This window comes from Silene latifolia, chromosome Y (assembly GCF_048544455.1).
Source record: "Silene latifolia isolate original U9 population chromosome Y, ASM4854445v1, whole genome shotgun sequence".
NCBI lineage: Eukaryota > Viridiplantae > Streptophyta > Magnoliopsida > Caryophyllales > Caryophyllaceae > Silene > Silene latifolia.
The window spans coordinates 386944348-386970451 of NC_133538.1; the positions used below are offsets into that span (position 1 = coordinate 386944348).

General features: G+C 39.4%; 1 protein-coding gene across 1 annotated transcript; it reads right to left on the reverse strand.

The window, feature by feature from the left end:
• Window positions 1-1285: 1285 nt before the first annotated feature.
• Window positions 1286-14498, reverse strand: LOC141632026 (uncharacterized). The gene is made up of 4 exons (XM_074444617.1): window positions 13686-14498; window positions 12417-13502; window positions 11080-11895; window positions 1286-2137 (listed from the first exon to the last, which is right to left on the reverse strand). The coding sequence occupies exons 1-4, from the start codon at window positions 14496-14498 to the stop codon at window positions 1286-1288; spliced, it is 3567 nt and encodes a 1188-aa protein (XP_074300718.1).
• Between the last annotated feature and the right edge of the window lie 11606 nt (window positions 14499-26104).

Sequence of the window (26104 nt, forward strand, 5' to 3'; positions counted from 1 at the left end):
GGGCCCTGGTTTCTAGGCCCTACTTTTGTTATACTTGCGTTTTGCCATTGATTTCTGGAGTTTTGTTTCCACATAGATATACCTAGGAAGCTGACCTGGCTCCAGGTGCGCAGCTCCTGTTTCTGGCGGCAGGCTTTTGATAACATATTTTACCCATGACGTAAAATATCTTATCACTAGGGTTAGCTAATTTAGAGCTTACCTCCATTGAATGTTTCTGACTAACAAGGAATGTTGCGTTCCTTGTGGTTCCAGACGTTTGAAATCTGTGCGTGCACCCATTGATCTACGACATAGCTAGCTAAGGAATTACTGAGTTAACGTTAAGGTATGGGTGGTCTTAGTATGTCGAACCCTGCGCGCTACCTCGGTGTATGCTCTCCATGTGGCTTGACTTAAAATAAACGTCATCGTAGCCTCACATGGCAGGGGCTGGACCCTCAAAGTGTGCCTCATCTGATAAGTAACCAACATTAGTACCAAAGCCTTTCTTCGTAGAAGCGTTATAAAGTCCAAAGTAGTGCAAATTACATAGTGCTGTCTCATGGTGTTCTAGGGCAACACCTGGATCCAGGAAGCCACAGCCTGTACTACTTGGTTTAAAAACGACTCTTTCTGACTAAAAAGAAAAACTAAAAGAAAAAAAGTTTGTGTAAAATACTAACACCTAAAGCATACACTAAACCCCCCCCCCCCGTTTTTTTTATTTTTTTTATTTTTGAAAACTTTTTTTTTTTTGTTTTTTTTTTTTGCTTCACGGACTTTCGAAAGGTCCTTTGTACACTAAAGCTTTGGCACTTTGTCAGACAAAGTACCGTTTCAAGTGACGGATGTTCCAGGGTTTATCCAGGATTTGACCGTGCATGGTCATCAACCTGTATGCCCCATTCTTGACAATGCTTTCGACCTGATATGGCCCTTCCCATTTGTCGGCAAATTTGCCTGCTTTGTGGTTCTTGGTATTTTCGAATACCCTTCTGAGTACAAGGTCCCCCACTTCAAGGGTCCTTATCTTGACATTTTTGTTGTACGTCCTTGCGACAGATTTCTTATACGATGCCATACGTATGTAGGCACTTTCTCGTAGCTCATCAACTGTATCCAGACTTCTGGCCATTTCGACTTTGTTCTGCTCTGCCGTCTGACAGCCGTATTTGTGCGTGGGTACCAGAACTTCCGAAGGTATCACTGCCTCCGCTCCGTATACAAGGCTAAACGGAGTTTGGCCTATTGCCATTTTAGGTGTTGTTCTATTCGACCAGAGTACCAATGGTAGTTCATCTGCCTATTTTCCCCCCAACTCTTCCAGCCGTTTTCTGAGGTTCTCCACAATGATTTTATTGCTGGACTCGGCTTGGCCGTTGGTTTGTGGATATCTGGGGGCTGATTTTCTCAGTGTTATGTTCCATCTTGCACAGAAGCCCTCGGTGTTGTCTGATATGAACTGGGACCCATTATCGCATATGATCTCGGATGGTATCCCAAATCTGCTTATGATGTTGCGCTTGATGAAAGAGATCACATGTTGCTCCTTTACCTTTGTCATTGCTTCTGCTTCAATCCATTTTGAGAAGTAATTGGTCATAGCTAGCATATACACTCTGTTTCCTGGAGCCCTGGGCAGCTTACCCACTATGTCCATGCCCCACATCATAAATGGCCATGGAGAGATAATCGGATGCATTGGTTCTGCTGGTTGGTGGATTCCTGGAGCCGCCTTTTGACACGACTCGCAGCGTTTAGCATGATTCACTGCGTCTGCGCGCATGGTGGGCCAGAAATACCCTTGTCTTAAAATTTTGTTTGACAGACTTTGTCCTCCAGCGTGATTCCTGCACTCTCCGCTGTGCACATCTTTTAGTACCGTTTCAGCTTCCTCTTTGCCTAAGCACTTGAGGCATGGTCCTGCCAATGATTTCCTGAAGAGAATATTATCAATCATGATGTATCTGGAAGCTTTTATCCTGAAGCTTTGCGCTTCCTTTCTGTCTTCAGGGAGTGTCCCATCCCTTAGCCAATTTAGGTATGGAACCCTCCAATCTGCATCCTGCAGTCCTACTGCGGAAACCAGCGTCCTGGCTCCTTGTGCACACTGCATATGTACATCCTCTTTCGTCGGTTTCTGATCTGGCTCTCCCTGGATGGCTGGGGTCAACACACTGGAAGGTGGATCCCAACGTGGCCAGAGCATCTGCCTCCACGTTCTGCTCCCGCGACACCTGAGTTATCTTGAATGTTCTGAATTTTGACTTTCGCTCTGTGGCTATTTTCAAGTAAGCTATCATCTTTGGATCACGCGCTACATACTCATTGTTTATATGATTTACCATAAGTAAGGAGTCACTGTATACCCTCAGGTTGAAGGAAATGTAGATTCATATACATGTTAACATACTCTTATATGTCTAAATAATTTGTCATAAAATTAAAACGGATCTTATGCATGCAAACAATAATATAAGAGAAGAGAAATCAAGTCCTTACATTGTAGATTTCGGTTATATTGGGCACAAGAGAGATCACCTTTCTCTCTTGTTCTTGAGCTTTTCCTTATGGATGAACCAAGATCCAAGTGTAGGATCTCTCCCTAAGCTTTATACCCAAGGCTTTCTCTTAATTTAATTAATATTACAAAACTAGTATAATATTAATTAGGTAGAAAATTGAACCAAAATATTTATATAACTCTTGAATATTTCGGTTTTTGGGGAGGAAGAAGATGGGAGTTTTTATCTCTCTAAAACTCATATTTTAGATGGTGGAAAGAATGAATGAATAATAATCTTTCATTATTGTATATTAGGTAAAATTGAGAGGAAAAACAATTAGTTTTTCCACTCTCAAAAACCGGCCCAAGGAGAGAGGTAGGAGAGCCAATGCATGCCCTCATTTGTCTTCACAATGTCTTATAGGGTTGCATGGCTACACTTGCTTTTAATCATTATGTTCACCACTAAAAATGTAAACACAATTTTAGCTTAATTCTCCTCCAATATTTCGGCCCAATCTATAATATGGATTCCATATTATTTTTGTCAATTGTCAATATGTCACATGTCATATGTGACATAAATTTGTTATGTATTTTTAACATATTAAAAATCAACGTATTATCAAAAATACGTCACATACAAAAATCGACTTAGTAATTTTATAATTACTTGTGCCAAAATATTTTACCATTTATAAATTACAACCGATTGTATTTATAATAATTCATTCAAATTCGATTGTTTCTTTAAACAATAATTTCATCCGAGTAATGATACAATTCAATTACTCGATCGTATCTTATTTAATCATATTTTAATATGATACGTAAATTTTACTTCCAAAATCGTCCGTCAATTTTCAAGTAATTTAATTAACTCGCAACATTATACGATTAATTAAATAATCAATTAAGAGTATTGCCCTATAGGTATGACCTAGGGGGTCAACTGATCACCACCGTCACACGACAGTAATGTCAAACTCTAGTCACCAATCATTACCGATATATGTTGACCGATTGACAATAACAATATTACTTCCCAATTGTATTCTTAAAATGAGATTTAATAATGATATTTAAATCATATGATCGCACTATTGTTGAGGACACATTTCCCAACAATCTCCCACTTGTCCTCGACAAGTGTGCGTCACCAATTCTCTTGTCCTATTACTTTCTCCCACTCAATGCAAGGTGTCTTTCAGGTCGTACTTGCAAGTGATCATATCGAGAGTGGTTTCCTCGATCTGGAGAATAACTGATTGACCGGATTTATCCACTCTGGATACCTTCCGAGCGTGGCCACGCATTTCCAGTTCATTACTCCTCGAGTGGCCCTGAGATATTGTTTTAACCCTGACAAGGGGGTGGACAATTCCTATCGCACTCATTCCCTTCGACTAGCCACAGCCATCATAACCCAAAATATGCCCATTTGACCCCATTTACGAAGGTCGTAGTAACACAAATCAAAGTTAATCTGAAACTGTGCCATCTTAGGTGAATAGTCTTTAGTCAAAAGAATCGACTCATTAGAATACTATAGCAGCTCTCGCCACGACCAGGCTATATAAATTTGCCAGAACTCTATAAGCGGTCATAAGGCCCGACAGAAAGTTCCTAACAATCTGCCTATGTGATCGACTAGTCATCTCACATGACTCTATGGCACTTGAACTTGCCATCAATCGCATCACACTCTAGTCACTTCGAGACGTCACCTCATATAAGTAACTATGGGCAAAAACAATGTTAATCCATGTTCACTTTAACGGGGTTCAATTGTCTCTACAACCCGTTTGGATGTAACAAAGTATAATAAAAAGAGTTTTAAAATAAAACTCGAACGACAAATGCGATTATCACACATGAATAGTCAATGCTTGATTACTATTTCATGTTCTATAATCTAATTTGATCTTGTACATAGTTGTTCATTTCAATTCAATTGAAATGACATGACTCATCATGTTTAGCCTTTGAGAAGGCTTTGGTTAGTAGGTTTTATCAATTTCTTGTACCTTACTCAACCTCACTACATACTCGTTTTCCTTTGTAATGTATACATTTGCATTACAATACTTTCTGAGTACGTGTCGAGATCCAATCAAGACATAGTCCCTCTAGCCTAAGAATAGCTCCCACTTGTTTTCACAAAGGTGTGGGGACTCATCTTTCTTGCACATCCCATCATGATCGCATGTGTACTCAATTTCCGTTATAAATATCTCTCATTGTTCTTTATTGCCTAGAACGATTCTAGAAAATCTACTTCTTAATTAACATTGCCACAATGGTATCTTAACCATCCTAATGTGTTTTGATTATGGTTTTGTCGGAAACCATGCGCAATCTCAATTGTCAATTGTCACTTGTGTAACACACTTACACAAAATTGCATCATAAACACTTTGCTTTACTTCCTTAATGCTTCTGCATGCACTTAAGGGTAATCTTTATGGCGTACTTGGCAAAGATTACTTAAATTCGATTTTGAAAACAATTCATCATACTCAAAGTATATGAAGTGTTGCACATCATTTCTTTTTAATTGATTCGGCAGCGGAAGCAAATGAAATCAATCAAATATGTTCAATTTAATTGAACTGGTCATGAATCTTATCAACATAAGACTTCTTATTGACGCTAATATCACGTGGATTTATCTTCATAAATCCGTATATTAAAGATGTATTATAATACTCCAAAAGTCTTAAATCATTCTCAATGATCAATATGTCATCCACATATCGGACTAATTAAAATTTCCGTAACTCCCACTAAACTCCATGTATAAACACAACTTCTCGACTTATCGAGAAATGTTTTATCACATGATCCAAAATGTTGATTCCAACTCATTGATGTCTTACTTAAGATCCTCTCTTAAGTTTCACATTATCTTAGGATTGCAAGAATCTATAAAACTCATGACATGTATTGAATACATTCCTTCTATTGAAGAAGTGTGTTTTAGATTCACTCGCTATGTATTTCATAATAATGAAACATAATCCCTAAGAAGATCCAAATAGACTTAAGCATTTTAATTGGTGCAAATCTCTTTGCAACCAATCAAGCCTTGAAAACTGTCTTTATTAGTGCAAAATCCTTTGTCACTAATCAAGCCTTTTTATTTCGGATTTTCATGGCTCTAAGCCTTGTATTGAGTTGTGACTTGAACACTCTTATGTAAGTCATATGTTTATTACTTTCCAGAAGTAATCAACTTGAATCAAACAATTTCTTTGTAAGTTATAAGCTCTTTACTTTCTTAAAAGTAGCATGAATTCATCATTTTTAACAAGTGACGAATTTAACCTCCTAGGTTTTAAAGAAACAACGTCTTACACAAAATGTCTCATGTAGCCAAGAAAGACCAGTTTCTTGCGACATAACATTCTTTGTGGCTCTTGAATAATTTCTCCCACTCTGTCTTCTAGAAATAAACTTGTATTTTAGAAAGACAGCTTCACGAGCCGCAAACCCGTCGTACTCGTGATAATTGAAAGGGAAAAATGAGCATTTGTTTCTTGTGAAAACTTACAAACATGGTACATTACCATTTCATATCTCATATGATTTAGTGGAAAATAATTTAGACAAAAATGATAAATTCCCCAAAAGGATCAAGTAACTCAAGGTTACTTGATTGAAGTCCAAACCATATCGAATAGCGTTTGAATTCATATCCAACCACACATTATTCAATAATGCGTGTTAAGAGAGATTAATTTGTGATACTATATCACATTTCCTTTGGCTTATATCAAAGTCTTTACTTTGATAATCCCATTACGACTAAATCGTGATTCCTTGAACTCTTGAACTTCTTCAAAGATTTCTCTACTTACCTTATTAAGTGAACACACTAGTGTCAACTTAAATCGTTGGTAAAAGATAATGATCAACCTATTATGGATCAATGATTTATAAACTCGATCTCCTTTTCAACCAAAAGGCACGAGACATCTTGCTTTGAATACAAGATACGCATATACCATTAACAATCTAATGGTTTCAAGAGTACTCGTTAACTCTTTGCGTTCATCATTCCAAAAATTAAGGTTTAATCTTGGGTTACCAATATGAGTCTTGCATCATCTTCATGATATATCATTCTAGTTTGGTTTAGAATATACTCACCTTGATGATGGGCTAGCCATACATCAAATCGTGGTGTATAGGGTCACAAAAGTGAAACCTCTTTTGTATCTTAACAAGTTTGTATTCTTATTTAGAGTTTATGTACTTAATAGTTACAATTAAGTACAACTCCAAATCCAAAAACTAGATTTGAGTACAATTACTCTATCTCTCGTCATTATTGATGCTAGTCGTCATATTCTAATCATTCTATGTATCAAGTACAACGATGTAAACCACCACCGGTTTCTAATATTGACGAAGTAGTACTAGCAAAATTTATGTTTAATCAAATAAACATTTAAAGAAGAAGGTCCCATTAGATGTCCCACAACTAACTCGTTGATTCTTCAATAATTTGGGGTAATTTCCTTTCTCGTGTCCAACATTTAAGACAATGGAAACTTTATCGGTCGGGATTGATAGGTTTAGTATCGTCATTCTCAACAACTTTACCATTAACATTACCTTGTATCAATTCCATTATATCTTTACTTCTTGAATCTCGTCCTCATCTTAACGGTTTAAGAGAATGCTCCCACTCATTTCAATGAGTCTTTGCTTTGAGAAGCAAAATTGAACTCATGAAGATTACTCTTCATTTGTTCGTTTTAGTCTTAAAACTTTCATTGAAGTGGTTGCGTTATTTTGGTCAATTACGAATTCTGAAAATCTAATCACCAAAACAATTTATCGCTTCAAGGCACTTAATTCAATTAAGTATATGAAACATAATCCATTGTAAGTAGAAGTGTTAGTCAAGAATCAAAAACCTGTTTGATAATGAATAACTTTAATCTATACTCTTTACAAGAGATCCTTAGCAATGGTTCGTATGAGGTTTTAGAAGCAAATTCATATTTGTCTTTAGTTACGATGTTTTAATGGAGATTTGAATCAAAATCGAAATGTTATCGTATATGAATTGTGGTAAAGAAATAGAACAATATGATAACGGAATAGTGGAAAACAAAACATTTATCGTTTTATTGATACTTGTAAATAACAAGTATAGCATTTACATAGTGACCTCTACCCAACTATGATAAATGATTCCAAGACCCAAATTCATATTGACTTAGGCACGGTGGGGCCGATACATCCTTTATCAATATAACTCGGTGAATTAACGTTTAATCGATTCTACTTTTAGAACTCTTGGTCGATAACATTACATTAACAATTATCTATAGCCCAAAACACATCGACAAGGGCACGGTGGGGCCGATACATCCCTTATCAAATACTTTTGTTGAGTTCAATCCAAATTTCGAATAAATGTGTCCATGATCCAAACCCACATTAATTTGGGCACGGTGGGGCCGATACATCCCTCATCAACATGAATTCGGTGGATTAACATTCATCACTCACTTCCCCTACGTAACAAGGTTTGTACCCCGGTGTGGCCGAGCGCACTCCCTCGCGAAATAGGTTTTCATGGTTTCTACTATTTGGTAAGGCTATGTCTCAATTGATAGTTTTAGCGAGAGGTCATGTCAATTTATTATCTATCACGTTTTAAGTGAACTAAAGCGGTGAACTACGATAATTTTAATTGACACGGTCGATAAACTCGATAAAAGAAGACAATGCATGTTTAGTTATGGCGATTTAGCGATGCATGTGACATAAAATAAAATGCAAGCATAAAATAAATAAATCCTAGTATGGCCTTCCTAAAAATAGAAAAACTATTAATCTATTACATATTCGGAAACCAACTCCATTGGTCCCTTGAACTTCGGTTGTGGCACGCATCTCGAGGTAACACCGTCTTTATGTATCGCCATTCTTGAAGTAATCCGTCTTTGGGAACTCGGAATGAATAAAATTACATAATAAATTACATAATTTCCTATTATACATTTGTAACTAAAATAAAATAAATCTATTAAATTACAAAACGGTGATACGAGATCACAATAAAAATTACAACCGAATCGATATTCCCATACATTTCGGGAAATACCAATTAAAACTAAGGCCATACTAAGTAAAATACATAATTCAAAATTACATAAATTAAAATTATGACAATCATAAAGAAAATGCAGCATTATAATATGTATGAACATGCTCAATTTTATGCTAAATCGCCTTTTAATTAGCCAATATCGTATATTACTCGGTTTTTTTACGGATTTGCGTGATTTCAACATTTTATAATCACAAAAATACATAAACTCATATTTATGCATAAGTTAATTACCCTAACCTCTTAGGACTCAAAATATAGTCTTCACTAATAATTTGACCATAATTAACCTTTATTTACAAAATTGTTCATAAATGGACCAAAATTACAAAAATAAGCCATTAAACTTCAAATAAATCACAAAATTTCAAATAAATTCAAAATTTGAAATTTAAATTCATGAACATTCTGGAAAATTTCCATGACACTCATAATGTTCAAAATCTTTGGTTAAAAATTTCGAAATTTTTCCGGAAAAACAATGTTGCGGTTTATCGATTTATAATAAAATAATCATAAAAATATGGAAAAATTATTTTCACTAACTTTTCAATTTTAGATCTGAAAAAGATAATAAAATGCAACATTAGACGTTTTTCCTAAGTCATAGATTATGTTTTATTAATTTTCACTAATAATGTCACTATTTATGCTATTTTTCTTCAAAAATTCATAAATCATGCTAAAAGACTTCTTTATAGCCAATTATTTTACACACATCTTGTAAAATTGCATGTGACAACATATTAATTTTCTATGACCAGATTCGAAATTTAACTCACATTAACCTATTTTTCTCTTAAATCCGAATTTAATAATGAAAAATTCATTTTTCGAGCATAACAAGTGAAAAAATTATGAAAAATTACAGGTTATCTCAAAATAATATATGTGATAACATATCCAAAGATCAACTTAAAATTCGAAGTATAGCTAATTTTCGACAAAAAATGACATTTTTATTCATAAAATCACATTTAAATGCCATTATTGTAAATTATGAACAATAAAAATCCGAAAAATTAACCAAAATATCCTAAAACATTTTAGGACCAGAAATATTAACATGCATGTAATAATTTCGTGATATATCATAATAACACAAATTTTACAAGTTTTATTTTGTTATTCATATAACTCGGAAAAACTTTTAACCAATTTGCATGCAAACAACCGTGGCTCTGATACCAATTGAAGGAAATGTAGATTCATATACATGTTAACATACTCTTATATGTCTAAATAATTTGTCATAAAATTAAAACGGATCTTATGCATGCAAACAATAATATAAGAGAAGAGAAATCAAGTCCTTACATTGTAGATTTCGGTTATATTGGGCACAAGAGAGATCACCTTTCTCTCTTGTTCTTGAGCTTTTCCTTATGGATGAACCAAGATCCAAGTGTAGGATCTCTCCCTAAGCTTTATACCCAAGGCTTTCTCTTAATTTAATTAATATTACAAAACTAGTATAATATTAATTAGGTAGAAAATTGAACCAAAATATTTATATAACTCTTGAATATTTCGGTTTTTGGGGAGGAAGAAGATGGGAGTTTTTATCTCTCTAAAACTCATATTTTAGATGGTGGAAAGAATGAATGAATAATAATCTTTCATTATTGTATATTAGGTAAAATTGAGAGGAAAAACAATTAGTTTTTCCACTCTCAAAAACCGGCCCAAGGAGAGAGGTAGGAGAGCCAATGCATGCCCTCATTTGTCTTCACAATGTCTTATAGGGTTGCATGGCTACACTTGCTTTTAATCATTATGTTCACCACTAAAAATGTAAACACAATTTTAGCTTAATTCTCCTCCAATATTTCGGCCCAATCTATAATATGGATTCCATATTATTTTTGTCAATTGTCAATATGTCACATGTCATATGTGACATAAATTTGTTATTTATTTTTAACATATTAAAAATCAACGTATTATCAAAAATACGTCACATACAAAAATCGACTTAGTAATTTTATAATTACTTGTGCCAAAATATTTTACCATTTATAAATTACAACTGATTGTATTTATAATAATTCATTCAGTTCCGATTGTTTCTTTAAACAATAATTTCATCCGAGTAATGATACAATTCAATTACTCAGACCGTATCTTATTTAATCATATTTTAATATGATACGTAAATTTTACTTCCAAAATCGTCCGTCAATTTTCAAGTAATTTAATTAACTCGCAACATTATACGATTAATTAAATAATCAATTAAGAGTATTGCCCTATAGGTATGACCTAGGGGTCAATCGATCACCACCGTCACACGACAAAAATGTCAAACTCTAGTCGACCAATCATTACCGATATATGTTGACCAGTTGACAGTAACAATATTACTTCCCAATTGTATTCTTAAAATGAGATTTAATAATGATATTTAAATCATATGATCGCACTATTGTTGAGGACACATTTCCCAACACAGGTTCCTCACCTTGAGACCTGACGCCATCTGTATCCCAAGTATAAGAGCTTCATACTCGGCTTCGTTGTTGGTTGCCTTGAACTCACACCTAATGGCTTGCACTATCATGTCTCCTTTAGGAGATCGAAGGACCAGACCTACGCCAGCCCCTCTTGCATTTGAGGCTCCATCAATGTACAAGGTCCAGATTTCACCATCCTGATTCCCTGTTATTGCCAGCATTCCTTCTTCTGCCTCCCTACGGGTGACGGGGCAGAAGTCAGAGACGAAATCTGCTAGGGCTTGGGATTTTATCGCCGTTCTGGATTCGAATTGTAAGTCATAGCCACTAAGATGTACTGACCATTTAGTCATTCTACCTGAAAGTTCAGGCTTCCTCATGATAGTCTTTAGCGGATAATTGGTTATGACGTGGATGGTGTGGGATTCAAAGTACGGCCGCAGTTTATAAGAAGCGGTAACCAAAGCCAATGCTAGTTTTTCAAAGGAAGTGTACCTGGTCTCTGCAGGGAGCTGAGACTTGCTAATGTAATACACGGGATGCTGCACTCCTTCCTGTTCTTTGACCAGGACTGCGCTTACGGCTGCTTCCGTGACTGACAGATACAAAAATAGTGGTTCCCCTTGCTCAGGTTTCGCGAGTAGTGGTGGCGTGCTTAGGTAGCGTTTGAGTTCTGCAAATGCTTTTTCATGCTCTTCAGTCCATTCGAATTTCTGACTCTTCCTCAATATATCATAGAACAGTTTGCACCTATCCGAGGCCCTTGATATGAACCTATTTAGGGCCGCCACCTTCCCTGCTAGCCTCTGCACATCTTTTGGCTTCTGGGTGATTCCAGTTGGAGTATTGCTCTTATCTGCTCTTTGCTTGCCTCAATTCCCCTCTGGGTCACCATATATCCTAGGAATTTTCCTGAAGATACCCCAAACGAGCACTTGGATGGATTAAGTTTCATTTTAAATTCCCTTAACGTCTGGAAGGTATCTGCCAAGTGCTCCAAGTGCATTTCTGCTTTTTTAGATTTCACCACCATGTCGTCAATGTATACTTCCATGGTCTTTCCTATTTGTTGCTTGAACATTTTATTTACCAACCGTTGATAGGTGGAGCCGATGTTCTTTAGGCCAAAGGGCATAAGCTTGTAACAATATATGCCTCTTTCCGACATGAATGCTGTTTTCTCTTGATCTTGTGGATGCATCTTGATTTGATTATAACCGCTCCAGGCATCGAGGAAAGTGAGTACCTCGTATCCTGCAGTAGCATCCACCATTGCATCGATATGTGGCAGTGGGAAGGGATCTTTGGGACAAGCTTTGTTTAGATCTGTGAAGTCTACGCACACCATCCATTTACCATTCTTCTTGGGCACCACTACTACGTTAGAGAGCCACTCAGGGTAACTGACTTCTCTAATTTTATCTGCTGCCAGGAGACTGTCTACTTCTTCGTTAATGACCTCATTTCTTTTTGCCGCGAATTTTCTTCTCTTCTGCTGTACTGGGGTGCAGCTTGGGTTTACGCTTAATTTATGCGAAATAACGGATGGGTCTATGCCCACCATATCGTTGTGGGACCAGGCAAAGCAGTCCATGTTGTTCTTGAGAAATTGAATCAGCCGGTTGCGCAACTCCTTACTGCAAGTTGCCCCAATCAACACTGTCCTATCCGGGTGTTCCTCGTCCAGGTGTATCTGGTCCAGCTCCTCCGAGGGAGGCTCCTTGTATTCTGTCGAGGTGCCCCGGTCCTGTAATTGCTTTGAGGGGAGCTTGGTTGTAGCTTTGAGGGCTTGGGTATAGCTGTTTCTGGATTCCTCTTGATCTCCTTTTAACGTAACCGTGCCCCATGGTGTTGGGAACTTGAGACACTGATGATATGTTGAAGGCACTGCCTTCATCTGATGCAGCCACGGTCTTCCTAGTATCACGTTGTAGGTGGTTGGACCTTCGATGACTAGGTGTCTCACTAGTTTATTAACTCCTTCAATATACGTTGGGATGGTTATATCACCTACTGAATGTGCGGTCTCCCCACTGAATCCCACCAGGGGCACAAATTTCTTTATCAGGTTTTCTTTATCGAAGCCCATGGTTTTGAGGGTTTCGAGCATGATAAGGTTCACAGAGCTCGCTGTATCTACCAATGCTTTCCGTACGGTGCAATTACCAATGGATAACGTTATAGTTAGGGCATCGTCATGCTGTTCTGCGCCGCTTTCCATGTCAGTTTCATCGAAAGTTACCGGGGGTAAATTGCTCTGGCTTACTCTGTACGAAGTTTCTGGATGACCCCCTTTGCTCCCGGTGGCTTTCCTCTTGGCAGCAGAATATGTTAAACCTGCTAGCTCAGATCCACCTGTTATCACATTAATAATCTTCGTGCATATGGGTGGAGCAGAAGGAAGCACCTGATTTGCTGCTTCTCTTCTATCCTGCTTGCCCCCACGTGATAACAGGTGGTCCAAGTTTCCCTTGCGTACCTGGAACTTCACCTCCCTCCGCAACTTGTAGCAATCTTATGTTCTGTGACCTATGTCCTAGTGCCATTCGCATCTTTTGCCGCTGTCTCTGTCGTCATTGGGTCGGTCCTGAGTGGGAGGTTTCAGCCACCTTACCTGATCACCCAGGTTCCTCAGTGCTTTCAGCAGTCCTTCCATTCCGGTGTTGAATCCGTATTCAGATAGCTTAGGAGGATGCGGAGAATCATCAATTTGCTGAGTTTTTTCTGCTATTCTGCTGACATTGGGTCTGCTGTACGGCTTAGCTCTGTCGTCTTTCTTTTCTGGTGCGAATTTCCTGCTTGTCTTGTCGAAGTTTGCTATACCCTTTCTAGCCTGTATATCTTCTTCCAACCTTAACGCTGCAGTAGCTCTCTGTTGGACTTCCTCGAATCTCTCACAAGGATACATCGTTAATTCTTTGTAGAGGTTTGATTCCTTATCCAAGCCCTGCCTGAAGGCGTTGATGGCAGTGGACATATCACAGCCTCGTATTGAGACTTTTTCCGCATTGAACCTAGTGACGTAGTCTTTGATTGACTCACCTATCTCCTGCACGATCCTGTATAGATCACTTGGCTGCTTGGGTGTTCTCCGACTGCTGGAGAACTGTTGGTTGAAAGCGTTGACCAGATCAGCGAATGAACTTATGGTCCCGTTAGGCAAGCCAACGAACCATTGTAACGCTGCTCCGGTTAAGGTTGAACCGAATCCTTTACACATACATGCCTCTTTTGAGGCTCCCGTGGCGGTAGTAACCATCATCTTCTGCTTGAATTGACTGATATGATCACATGGATCTATGGTTCCATCGAAGAGGGTTATCGTTGGGACGCTAAACCCTTTTGGAAAGGCCACTGTAGCTATATCGTCAGTGAATGGTGAGTCAGCATAGCTTTCTGGTGCAACCATCTCCATAGGCAGAGGCATTCCTGGGACCCTCCGGAGGAGGCTCCGTAGTTCCTGGTACTGCTGTTCTATGTATGTCTCTCTCCCGGTGGGTCGCAGATGCCCCTGTGACTGGCGTTCTGCTCCTCGTGTGAAGTTCTGCTGTTTCGGGGCTTCTGTTTGACGCGCCTGTGATGTCGCCGCCGCCGGAGTGCCCTCCCAGGTATATTCAACTTGATTCGTAACTGGTATCCTGGTTATTGGGATCTGCAAATCGTAGCCCGCTTCTCTGCCCCACCGCACCTGATGTGGGTGTAGGCTCTTGGCGTGCTGGTTCCTCGTCTGGTGTTAATGCCCCCAGTCCTGTCGGGATCATGCCTCCTCTTGGCTGTGGTGTTCCATCCATGTCTAGCCTGAGTGCTACTTCGCATTGTAATACCCGTGTCTGCCTTCGATCCCCGCTTTCTTCTGGCGGCCCTCCGGATCTATCTTCATGCATCCAAGGGGTCGAATTAGCGGCCTGGTTCCTTAACTCGTTGATCTGCGCGCGGAGGAGATTGTTGTCCTCTTCCATCTGGGATCTCATGCTTCTATTTTCGCTCTGCATAGTCCTGATGGTCCTGGCTAACGTGTGCAACCTGCTTATCATGATGCTGGTGGGACTCGGAGGAGCCTGAATCTGTTGCTTGGGTTGTGCTCCTTTTTCTGACTGAATGACTCCCTGCTGTCCCTGAGCGACTCCAGGATCTCTAGTCTGAGCCCTTCCCGAAGATGGGTTTGCTGCTACCTGGGAACTCTGACTTTGTTTGGCTGCTGGTATCTGAGCAGCAGTGGTGATTTTACCCGAAGTTGTACGTCTGCCGCTGCTTTGCCGAGGGAGATGGTATACGTGTTCTTCTTGAAGGGGCGGCACCTGTGTTGTTGGTGCACCGCTGACGTTGCCTGAGGTTGTTTCTTTGTGTCCGGACATGTTTTGACTGTTGAGTAAACTGACTAACGAAGACGACCACTATGCCCCACGGTGGGCGCGAAACTGTTTTGGTAAATTTCTACCAATTTAGGGTTAAAGCGGTCTTAGAGTTAGGTCTATGTTATGATTTAAATGATGGTCGTGTGTTATCCTGTATGAGCAATGTAAACAAGGAACACAAGCAATTTTGGTGACGCGGAAAACCCGATGTGGGAAACAACAGTGGGGGGAGACGGAATCCCACCAATATTTTCACTATAATTCGAGAGAAAAGTACAGTTATTCTTGCTATGAATGCTAGGGTGTAGTTCTTGTGTTTTCTGATCCTCCTTCTTCTTTGCATCGAGGCTCTTTATATAGGGAAGCTCGTTGGGCTAGGGTTTCTTGCTTTCCCTCCAAGTTATCCCTAATTTGACATTGAGTAGGACTTTCCCTCTTCGGATCCCGCAAGATGTTGGACTCTCATAAGCTTCTCCCGCGTGGACCAAAAACTATATTCTATGCTGCTTGCTGACGCTGGCACCCTGACTCCCTGATATCCTGCATCCCATAACGCTTCCAGGCCTGCTGCCCCAAGTCAGCCCATATCCAGATTTTGGGCCTAACACATGTGGTAGAGGCCCCCTTTTTCTCGTCTTACCCATAAGCTCCACACTGCCAAAAATAGCCTTTTTGTCCCGTTTACTATATCCTACATTTAGCCTGCCCTTGTCAAGCTAGTTGTTTAGTTTTTGGGATTGTTACTACGTTTTTGGTGGCATATTCTCATTTTGAGATGAAGTTGGGAAGTTGGAAAAAGGAAAGAAAGGAACAAAGAAAAAAAAAAAAGAAAAGAAGAAAAATGATTCGAAAAAGAAAAAAAGACTGCTCTACTTGGTCGATCGACCTATGCCTGAGAAGAAAAGAAATCAATTCGCATGATTCAAGTCTTTATTCAAATGGCGATTTTTGCTCCCATGTTTCACTTGTATCATATGGGGAGTTAGTTGATTGATTACTACGGAGATTGTGAGTTTTGTGCTTGCTATAGCACCGTGTCAATTAAAGTTTGAGCAAGAATTGGATATTGTCATATGGTTTTGTTACGGTACTAGCTTGATCACCTGTAGCCCCACATTCCCATAAATGTTTTGCCCTTCTTGCCATTGCCTCACATATCCATATATACCTCGGCAGGTGTCATGGTCATTTGTTCGGTTGGAATGCATATGTACGGTTGTAGAGATTACTTTTATATTATATTGCAGGCATGTTCTTATAGGTCGTAGTTAGGTGAGTGTCACTAACAAAATGAATTCTTTCTATCTTTCACATATATTCACCTGTATTTATTGAGTGATTTGAGCGACCCGTGAGAGTCCAATTTGATAAGTCTCTATAGTTGACGGTTCAGCAGTTTTTGACGACTACATAACTCGTTTGCATGATTCACATTTCTAATTGATTGTTGGTTGCTGTATTAAATTGGTTTAGGCTTTACTTGTGCATTTCGCTCTGAGATTGAACTCGTTCCATTAGGTTTTTAGGATCGAGTCTAGTTCTTGCTTGGGGACAAGCAAGGGTTTGGTTTGGGGAAGTTTGATGCGTGTCAATTATATGATGTTTTACACCCTATTTAACACGTATTTCAGAGCTCATTTATGTAGTTTAAGGCTACTATTTGCCCCATTTCGTCTAACTTCGTATTTTTATGTAATATTGCAGATTTATGCGGAAATGAGTAGATTTTGAGCCAAATCCGTCCCCGAGTACCTTGCACTGCATTTGACGTAAAATATTTACTCAAGGAACGAGCTTGGTGCGCATTTCGAGGTCCAAAAGACAAATCCACGAGAATTTAGAAGTCAAGTATCAGCTAAAGCAGTCGATCGACCGCTACCTATGGTCGATCGACCATACCACGACTTCCAGGAGCCACTGTTCAGAGCTTACCAGTCGATCGACCAGCCTCAGTGGTCGATCGACCAAGCCGCTAATCTGCGTGAATTAAAAGATCGAGAATAAGCAGGCCATAGTAGTTAGGTTTTGGCAATAAGAACTACGTTGTATTCTATATAACGTATGCTAGGTTTTGAGAACATTCATTCAGTTTTCATCAGTGTTAGATCACGAAATTTGTTAGGGTTCTTTAGTTTACATATATTTCTTTCAATAAAAGTTACATCGGCATTTGGTTTTCTGATTTTTTTTCCTGCAATTCTTCTACTGGTATTCCTTTATTCACTATTTCAGTTTCATTGCTTATTTCGTTTGTAGCTAGAATTGATAGATTAGTTTCCCGAAGCCATAATTATTGTTTTATGTTAATCTTTTGTTCCGTTAATTTAAGCATGAATTCAGTAGTTTATTTCGTTAATATTGTTGTTATTTTTTTCAATATCATGAGTAGCTAAATTATTCGTGCTAGGATGTAGAGGAACTGTAGGTTAGGCGGCCTTAGAATAGGGAACCCCGAATCGCGCCACGGTCGATCGACCGCCTACCCTGGTCGATCGACTGGCCTCGTGAGATATGCTTCGTTTTAATTAATTTAATTTCTATGTTTGACGAATCGAGTGCACGCGACTAGTTGAATGTCTAGGATTTGACCGACCCAATAAAGATCGAAAGATAGGGAAGGGAGATAGCCTACCTAATTTAGACGACTAGATTAACGAGATCGAAAGATAAGTTAGTTTAGACCTTTTAGTCAATTTTCAGAACGAAAGTTAGTATTAGTGATATTAGGGACCTGTAGCGAGATCGAAAGATGCTACCTGTGAGAGTGGACCGAGAGGACCTCTTATTTTCCCGTCTCACGTGTTTGTTTTAAACCTACCTAGTTTGCTGCCGCCGAAACTATAGTGAACCGACCATACTTGCACCCTTTTTAATATCTGTTTCATCCGTCTATTTAGTTTATTGTCTTTTGTTGCCATTAGTTATAGACCAATTCAATCAAACCCCCACATCATTGTTACCTTGGACTGAATTTAGACAACTAATAATTACATCTGCCTCTCTGTGGTTCGACCCTGTTACCACTAGCTTCTGTTAGTTTTAATAGGTTTATAAATATTATTTTTGATACTCACAACGACGGGTATCACCAAGGAAGGTGAAAAAAGCTTCATTTTTTTCCTTCTTTTTCCTCATCAAAACTTGATCAAAATTGTTGATCACCACAAAATAATTCGCATAAAATATTATGCATCAAATATTATTAGTAGTAATAATATTTATAGTAATATTAATACAAGTTTGTCATCTAAATTATCTAGTTAGTAATTTAGTTGGTTTTGGGGCTAAGTCTTGGGTGCAAACCAAAGGAGTTTTCTTACTATGGAGACTTGAAGGTTAGGAGGATCATCCTTGTCATCTTAGCTCAAGAACAACATAAGGAAAGAGTCCTTGTATTGTGCCCAATTTTTTCTTTGAGCATTGTATGGATTACTCATTCTTATCATCTTAAGTTATTTTATAAGCATGCATGTAACTAGATCACATAAAACTAAATTAACAAGTAATTTGGTAACTAATTAGAGGTGTCTAATTAGGGGTCTAGTACCTTTACTTATTAGTATTAATCAAGTTATAATTACATAATTTAATATTAATCAAATCTTAATCTCTCTTTAATCCTCAAGTGTTCTTAGATTTAGTTGGGTAATTTAAAGACTATTTGGGGTTTATTGAAGACTTGACAACTCTTCATCATTCATCAAGTTTTATTATATTATTCTTTGCTTATTAATTGGATCATTCTTAAGTTGGTATAATCTCTTTTACCCTTTTCCTTAATTATTGTTTATTGCTTTACTCATTCACCATGTTTAATCTTGTTAGTATTATTGATACCTTTATTAGCATGTTTACCACGATCATGAGTGAGTAGTGTTCTAGCTAGGGTTAATGGGGGATTAGGGGAACTAATCATGGGGGTAGATCCATACTTATTCTAATATGTTTTCATATGAATTCTTGCTTGTTGTAGTTTCAACTTACATGTTATGCTTGATGAATTGCTTGATTGACAACCTAACATGAATCTCTTATAAATTCAACAAGACTTTTAAGATATAAACTAACTCAAGGCTTGTTAGACCATGTATATAGTTGAATAGGAAGAAACTAAGTCGACTTGTAGGTGTTGTAAAGTCTTGACCGACTCGGCTACAGGACCCAAATCCTCCTAGGAATTGTAAGACATAAACTAGCTCGATTCCACTACAACAATAATTGCTTGCATCTATGTAAACATGTTTATATGATCTTCACCATGATTCCCATGTAAACCCATGACACCCTAGTGCCTTAATCAATTGTTTACAAACTCTATTTGCTTACTTGCTTTGTTTTGCTTTCATTTCTTTACATTTCATTGTTAAGTTGTTTAGAATGCAAACCTAAAACTCAACCTAATTTGTGACACCCTAAGATATAACTCTCTACAATCGATAAATCAATACAATACCCGTCCCTTGGGATCCGACCTTTACTTGCCACTTGATACGTCTGTCATATACCTATCAAAAATAAACTAACTAAACTAACTATATAGCTAGGGAAGTCAGGTCGATCTCCTCAGGGAGGCAAGATATCTGTAGAAAACCGTCTATTTGGTCACAAATGGGGGGGGGGGGGGGGGGGTTTGTTTGAATTGTTTTCTAAACTAAAGGTTTAAAGAAAGAGAAGTAGAGAAAAGAGCAGTAAAAGCAGGAAAATAGATTTAAACTATCAAATAGAGAGAGGTCATGTCAGGAATTCGGTTCACTACCGTTGTCCAGTGACTCAACTGTAAACAACTTAGACAGATTAATGCGAGACGGATATGGAAAGGTCCTTTCGGTCCACTTTCTATCCTAAATTACCACTAACTTAACTTTCATCCTCGTCAGGGTAGTGTACTGTTCATAGCAGGCCTATTTAGTCCAATCTTTCGATCTAGGATTAATTTTAGCCAGATTAAAAGGGCGACTCAGAAGCGTGCACTCAACTAAGTCGGTAAAATACAATTAAATTGCTATGGTGACAGAATCTCACAATTAATTCATCTAACCTATTTACTACATCGTCACATTTCTACCGTAGATCCCCTAATCCCAACATGAAAGAAGTTTAGCTACTCATATTGCTATTAATACTATCAAAACTAACAGGAGATAAATAACCAGCATTCAACATATTAAAACGATGATTAAAATGCATAAAATGTAAATTAGGGCAAAGGAATAAACGAAGTGAGACAAAAGATTAAAGCAAACAAACGATTGATTATTATTAAGAGAAGAGGAAGAGATTACAATCGTGCGAATCCGGCGTAAAGGACAATCAAATCCGAGCGAAATAAATCCCAAAGTAAAGTTACAGTGAAGGGGAAAGTAGTACGTAGTCTTTAATGAAAGATAAACTTGATAGTGGAAAATTAGATAAAAGCTAAGTAATGAATAGATGCTAATGACCTAGCTAATGCGTGCTTAAATAGGAAAATAACTAAGTTTATCGAAATAAAACAGCTCACGGGCTAAGTAAAGCCCATGAAAACAGAAACCACTCGATCGAGTGGAATAAAACCACTCGATCGAGCAAAACTCAGCATAATCTACTCGATCAAGTAGAATAATCACTCGATCGAGTAACCCCTCTTTATAGCACTTCTGGATCGAGTAGAAAAGCACTCGATCGACCAACTGGGGCCATGAAAACCACTCGATCGAGTGGTAAAACTACTCGATCGAGTCTTCTGTCTTCAATTCAGCTCAAATCCACGCCCGACTGCATCGTAATCCGTGCCTTCACGCTTCCCAATGTATTATCTCACTCAGGAAAATCCCGTCTCCTCTAAATGCATGCAAAAAGGACAAAAAAGGGTACGATTCCACTAATTTCGCGTTCATTTCTACAAAATGGACAAAACGAACCAAAGTAGCCAATTCGGGGCATAATACTATATAAACAGTACAAAAAAAGCATAGAAATACGTGCTGAAATAGGCTAAAAAGACTATACAATATGCACGTATCAAATCTCCCCAAACCGAACATTTGCTCGTCCTCGAGTAAACTAAAATGCAACTAATGGAACGGAAATGAAAACTCAGAGCTAGCTTAACTTGTCTACTTGAACCAATTTAATGCAACAAAAACTAACAGTTATAGCTAAGCAATCAATACGCAAACGAGTTATAAGCTGTTCAGAAATATAGCCAACCTATCGACCTCGCAAGACCAACAAAATCGGACTCTCTCGTGGTCACTCTTCTCTCATGAAGCAAAGGGTGAATGTTATATGTAAAAGAGAGAAGGAAAGACAGTCACTCACCTAACTGCGACCTATATAGCATGCATGCAACAAAAATGAAAGACAATTCAAGTACTAATGCACACATTCCAACCAATAATGTCCGTCACAGCCGAGGGCTTACAAATAATATGGGAATAGTGAGTTTCAGGTGAGAAAAGGCAAAACAAGTTATGTTAATGTGGAGGTAAAAGCGTCAAGCTAGTTCCTAAGCAGAACCATATAAGACCATCCGAATCTCAGCTGACTGAAAACTAAGCACAAGTGCCCTTCATTTGGCACACAACTCACTAAACTCAACACAATCTCCTCAAAAATATGGAATAAGAATGGAGGAGTCAGACGGTCGCAAACTTTCCTTTTTTAAAGACCGTCTAAATGCATCAAAACAAATGAAACTCTTTTTTTTCAACTTTTTCTTTTCTTTCTTCACGTGAATCAGCTTCCTCTTTTTTTTGTCATTTTTCATTTTTTTTTCTTTTCTTTTTCTTTCACGTTTTTTTTCTTTTTCAATTCATTTTTTTCCTTTTCCTCCCTCCTCTATTTACAACAACTCCATACAAATAAATACGGGCCAAACTGTAGATGGAAAATCATACCACAAAAGACATACTAAAACTAGCTTGACTAAGCAGGCTTTATTTTGGATGTAGCTAATGGGTCAAAAAGGCAAGTTTTGGCTAAAGTGGAGCAAAATGGGTGAAAAATATAAGAAAAGGGGAAAATTTGCAAGCACCTCCCTGCATGTGACACCAACCACAAACCCGAATATGTGCATTTGACAAGAAATTGAATGTCATAAAAGTGAAAAAATAATGAACATGTTATGCAAGGAGTACTACTCTCAATTCCTAATGAACCGGTCATGAATGTCACCAGTTATGGGCTCTAAAACTCAGAATGTATGGAGTAGTTTGCCAATTTATCAGGTCAAGTCTAAACAGTCAGCTATATTTGAACAGAAACTCGTAGATTATGCGTATGACAAAGCTAATAACTATCAACAGAAGTGCAAGGCTCAAGTGAAATGACAAGTTATAGTGCAGTGTCATCACGGAAATCTACCGTTCTGACTCAACCTATATGCAAAAATAAACGTGAATATTTTTGGATTTTTTGAAATTTTCTAATTTTTTTTAATTTTTTGATTTTTTTATGAAATAAATAAATAATGCAAGCTGAAATAAATAAACGTGAATGCAAAACAAATGCAAATGCAGACTCAAAAGGATGCAATAACCTCCCCAAACCAAAACGGACAACGCCCTCGTTGTCCTCCAGCATACACCAGCAGATATATACAGGGGAACGGGAGTATACAACCAATAAAGAATAAAAACAATGAAATAAAAAGGAGACAAAAATAAAAGAGTAAGATATACATACAAAACACGAACTTCCCTAAACCAGCCAGAAAACTGGGGAAGTGAGTAGACCAGTAGCTACTCATCAGCCTCCTCGTCACGGATGTCCTCCACCCTGAACTCCGGATCCTCCTCCTCCTCTCTCCTCCTCATCTACTCAGCTCGAGCTCTCTCAACTGCCACCGCATGGTCCTCGTCCTCGTCCTCCTCCTCCTAAGCAGACTCCGGGTACCCCTCATCTGGGTACCGGTAAAAGGAGGGGTGTGGCCAACCCTCTGGGATCGGACGGTGTCGCCTCAAGTGGTACTCGTACAGAGGGTGCAAGGTAAGAGCTAAGTCCCTCTTCATACGAGCCTGTTGCTCTGCAATCTCAAGCAACAAACCGTCACGGCGCCCTTAGTCCATGACCGCGGACGCCACAAAGGGTGGAGGTGGTACGAAAGTAGCCGGAAAAACCAGCTGTGCCTGTGTCTGGTCGGTGGGTGTAGGAGTGGGAGTAGGAGTAGTGGTCGGAATGGGAGTACCGTGGAAGGCTGGGTACTCCCTGAAAGTATGGACCCCTCTCCAGTCTCAAGTCTACGCCGCTTTTTGGCGGCAGGTAAAGTGGGAGGTGGTCGGAGTGGAAGGTGGTAGTCCGGTGGAGGTGGCAGTCGGTCGCCCCTAGCGACAGTAGGCAAAGGGGCTAGACGGGGGAGATTGTCACAGGGTAGGTCTACAGACAAGGAACCGTTTATCTTCCATGTCTGGTAGTCTGGGGTCAGCCAATGCTGAGAAAGCATGGCATCCAGACTTAGAAACCTCTCTCTCTCGAGGTACTGCAAGTCATGAGGCCAGACGGGGAAGAGGGAATGGGCAAGAATGGTGGCTATGCCACCGCAGGCAATAGATCCCGTCTCCTTCAGCCCCTGGGCCTGAAAGTACTGGGCGGTCAAGTAGGCAATGTTGAGGGTAAAAGGACCCTCACAGTCAACGTTCAGGTAACCGCCCCGGATGGAGAGCTCGGTGTTTGTGATATTGTTCGGCTCCTTTCGGCCGAAGATGGTGCTCCCCATCAACCTAAGAGAGTAACGGGCAGGGGGAAGGTGGACATGTGCGAGCTTTCGCTCGGGAAAGGTGGTCTGGGCCAAGGTCCTCCAAAGCTGACGGATGACCCTCCTAGGGGCGGTAGCGTCTCCTGTAGAGGAAAGGCCAAGTTTGCGACCAAACTCCTCCAAAGTCATTGGAAAAGTCCGGTTGAACAACCGGAAAGACACCGAAGAAGTAGTAGGGGCAGCATCGTGTGCCCCGGAGGAGAAGGTTAAGGAGCTGAGGAACTCAAGACTCAGCTCCAGAAAGGTTTGGCCACTCATAGTGATGAGTCCGGCCATCCTCGTGCCCCGTAGAAGCTCACAAACTGACTCGTAGATGACGAGTCTCTCAAGTGCCGGTTTATCTAAAAACCGGGAAGGTACAAACTCACAGCCTAGGAGGTGATAAAACCTCTTATGATGTATGGCGTTAATAAAAATTACCTGCGGGTAGCCTGGGTGAGAGTCGAGGGAGTTAACCCCTCGAACAGTGACCGTGCCAGAAGGAGAAACAGCTGAAGTGGAGGGAGCGGCAGAGGTAGAGGTATCAGGAGCTGGTATAGAACAGGAACGTCCATGAACTCGGCCCCGGCCTCTAGAACCTGAAGTAGAAGCCCGTCCAGTGACGGTGCGAGTAACTAGGGCCGCTCTAAAGGCAGCTGCAACTGCAGGTGAGTCCGCCATAGGTGTAAAAACAGCGGCTGGAGTAGAGTCTGTTGCTGCTGTGGCCACCACTGACGAAGAAAGACTAGCAGCAGTGCTAGCAGTGGTGGTGGCCGTAACTAAAGTGGCAGCCGAAATAGAGCTAGCAGCAGTGCTAGCTGGCGCAAAGACAGTACCGGCAGCGGAAACTAGGAACACTGGGGCTGCGGTACTAACCGAAGTGGAGGCGGTGGTAACAGCAGGGACCACCGTCTCAGTCAGGGATGGACTAGAGGTCTGGCTAGTAGGGGGCAGTGAGCTAGACTCCATCCTGTATACCAAGGGTAGGGGATTATATAAGAAAAATAGCGGCTTACAGCAAGAAAACTAGCATGGTAACAGCATGACAAATCCCAAATAGTCGAGAAAATTCAACTTCAGCCCGAGAAATTCCCAATTTTCCTCAAAATTTTCGAATAAAGCATGTAGACAGCGATATGGGCGGGATAGCAAGTATCAACAGCAGCAATTAAACAACAACTGAAGTAAATTAAGCATGAAAGCATGAAAACCCAGTATGACAGTCGAAAATTTCGACTGTAAAGACCCCTAGACACAAATCTCGCGCAAAACTCGAATTTAAGCATGTTTAAGCAATGAGGAAAGGGGATTGATCATCAAGTAAGACAAAGAAGGGCAAGCAACGACAGTGTAAGTCGAAAACTCGACTAGGCAAGCAATTTCGAAGCCCTAATTCCAATTTACCTCATAAAAATGCAAAAAAGATAAAATTAAAATGCAATGAGATGTAGGAATCACTTACTTGATGAGAATGAACCTACAAATTGCAATTAATATTCAAATAACAAGCAAAAATGGCGATTTTTTTGATCGAAAACCGCAAACCCTAAACCCGTTAATAAACCGTGAAAAATAGCACAAATCAAGGGGGAAACAAGGGTTTTTGAATGATTAATTAGCAAAGAACAAGATGTAGGTGACGGATTTGGTATGAGGGCAATAAATATGAGGATTTGGGGATTTTTTAATCGCAAATAGGGGAGTTAGACGAAAAAATTGGGGGAAGAATGAAAATAGAACCAAAAACAAAGAAGTTAAGGAGAAACTCCCTGCGTCCCTTGCGTTTTCACTCGATCGAGTGGTTTATAACTGCTTGATCGAGGACTTCATGAATCCAGCTACTCGATCGAGTAGAAATTCAATCGATCGAGAACTCCCCATTTGTGCTTTACTCGATCGACTAAACTGGAAGCCCTCGATCGACCACATTTCACTCGATCGAGTACAAAAAGTACTCGATCGAGC